This window comes from Muntiacus reevesi, chromosome 10 (assembly GCF_963930625.1).
Source record: "Muntiacus reevesi chromosome 10, mMunRee1.1, whole genome shotgun sequence".
Classification (NCBI taxonomy): Eukaryota; Metazoa; Chordata; class Mammalia; order Artiodactyla; family Cervidae; genus Muntiacus; species Muntiacus reevesi.
Window position 1 is genome coordinate 25,583,596 of NC_089258.1, and position 2,050 is coordinate 25,585,645.

The following is a 2,050-nucleotide window of genomic DNA, read 5'->3' on the forward strand; positions in this document are numbered from 1 at the left end:
CAGAAATGGAATATTAAGTTTGTATTTTTTAAAAAGTACCAACATAATTATTGTCTCTCTTCTATTCCCTGACACGAGCTAAAAGAAAAATTTGAAAATCTAAACTCACAATTATAAACCCAGCCAGCTAACACTGACTTGTTGCCCTTCCTCCAATGTTCTCTTACTTCATATTGTAATACTGTATAGACTCCTTAAACCCACATCTCTTCTGGATTACTCCAGGTATGAAAATGTGAAATGGAAAGGATCAACTGGACAGACATTGAGTTCATTCTACAGGGACTTTCTGAGTATCCAAGAGCAGAAAAACTCCTTTTTGTGATGTGTTTGTTGATGTACTTGGTGATTCTCCTGGGGAACAGCACTTTGATCATCCTCACTCTCTTGGATTCCCACCTTCACACCCCTATGTACTTCTTCCTCGGCAATCTTTCCTTCCTTGACATTTGGTACACATCCTCCTTTATCCCCTCAATGCTGATACACTTTCTATCAGAGAAAAAAACTATCTCCTTCACTAGATGTGTTGTTCAGATGTCTGTCTCTTACACTATGGGGTCGACAGAGTGTGTACTTCTAGCAGTGATGGCATATGACCGTTACATAGCCATCTGCAACCCTCTGAGATACCCTATCATCATGAACAAGGCACTTTGTATTCAGATGGCAGCTCTCTCCTGGGGATTGGGCTTTCTCAACTCATTGACAGAGACAATTCTTGCAGTACAGTTGCCCTTCTGTGGAAAAAATGTCATCAATCATTTTGTTTGTGAAATATTGGCCTTTGTCAAGCTAGCTTGCACAGACATATCCTTGAATGAGATTACTATCATGTTGGGCAACATAATATTTTTGTTCGTTCCATTACAGTTGATTTGTATCTCCTACATTTTCATCCTTTCTACTGTACTAAGAATCAATTCAGCTGAAGGAAGAAAAAAGGCTTTTTCCACCTGCTCAGCCCACATAATGGTGGTGATTGTGTTTTATGGGACAATCCTCTTCATGTATATGAAGCCAAAGTCCAAAGATGCTGCTTTTGACAAATTGATTGCCCTGTTCTATGGAGTAGTCACACCGATGCTCAATCCTATCATCTATAGCCTGAGGAATAAAGAAGTGCATGGTGCTATGAGAAATTTCACAGCTAGACTGGTTCTGGAGGAAAGAATGAGAAATTTGCATTTTTGAGTTTATGCACAAAATAAGCTCATATATTGGATGCAAGGTTTTCAGTAGAAGCAGAACAAAGGAAATAAAGGCTATATGTAAAATCACAGAATCTAAGAGTTGGGGAGAAATTTCAGGGTAATAATCTAACTTCATCATTTATGAAAATAGCATAAAAATGTAGGGACAACTAGTCCATGAAGTGAGAGCAAATTTTTAGAAACAAGAAAAAAATTGAAATTAAACTTTCCCAGAAATATCCATGGTACAGGTCTACTTAACAATTAAAATATGTATTTTTTCATTCCCCCTTTTGAGGGAACTGCTTGAGTTCATGCTTTTTCTGTTTATTACTCATTTTTGTTTTACTCAGGGACTTGATCAGCCCCAACCTCATTTTTCTAATATATATATATATGCTCCTCCTTCTTTGCCTTGCTGTGTTTCTTCTACCCAGTCTGCTAAACTATGCTGCATGCACTATGTAGTTATCCAAAAATATCTTGTTCTTTCACACTGAAGGACAAGAGTATATGTCACTTCATCTCCATTATCATATCTCTCCTATGGTGACAACACAGGCATCTAATTAAAGAAATTTTAAATGTTTTATCTTCTGAAAAATCTTTCCAAATTTACCCACAATGAAAGCACTGTTTACAATTGCCAAGCAATTGTACAGAAGCAACCTAAGTGTCCATTAACCAATGAATGGATAAAGAAGATGTAATGTGTGCATGTATATATGTGTGTGTGAATATTGTTGTTGTTTACTTGCTAAGTTCAAAACTTTTGGGAGCCCATAGACTACCCCCTGCTGGCGTCTCTGTCTAAGAGATTTCTCAGGCAAGAATACCGGAATGGGTTATCATTTTCT

At 37.3% G+C, this 2,050-nt stretch overlaps 1 protein-coding gene across 1 annotated transcript; it reads left to right on the forward strand.

Moving 5' to 3' along the window:
* The first annotated feature begins 240 nt into the window (after positions 1-240).
* On the forward strand, positions 241-1,194 carry LOC136176326 (olfactory receptor 13C7-like). Its single transcript, XM_065946502.1, has one exon. The coding sequence runs from the start codon at positions 241-243 to the stop codon at positions 1,192-1,194; it is 954 nt and encodes a 317-aa protein (XP_065802574.1).
* The last annotated feature ends 856 nt before the right edge of the window (positions 1,195-2,050 follow it).

Bases quoted from the DNA above. Each gene is read 5' to 3' on its own strand.
- LOC136176326 (XM_065946502.1), top strand. From the start codon at position 241: ATGGAAAGGATCAACTGGACAGACATTGAGTTCATTCTACAGGGACTT.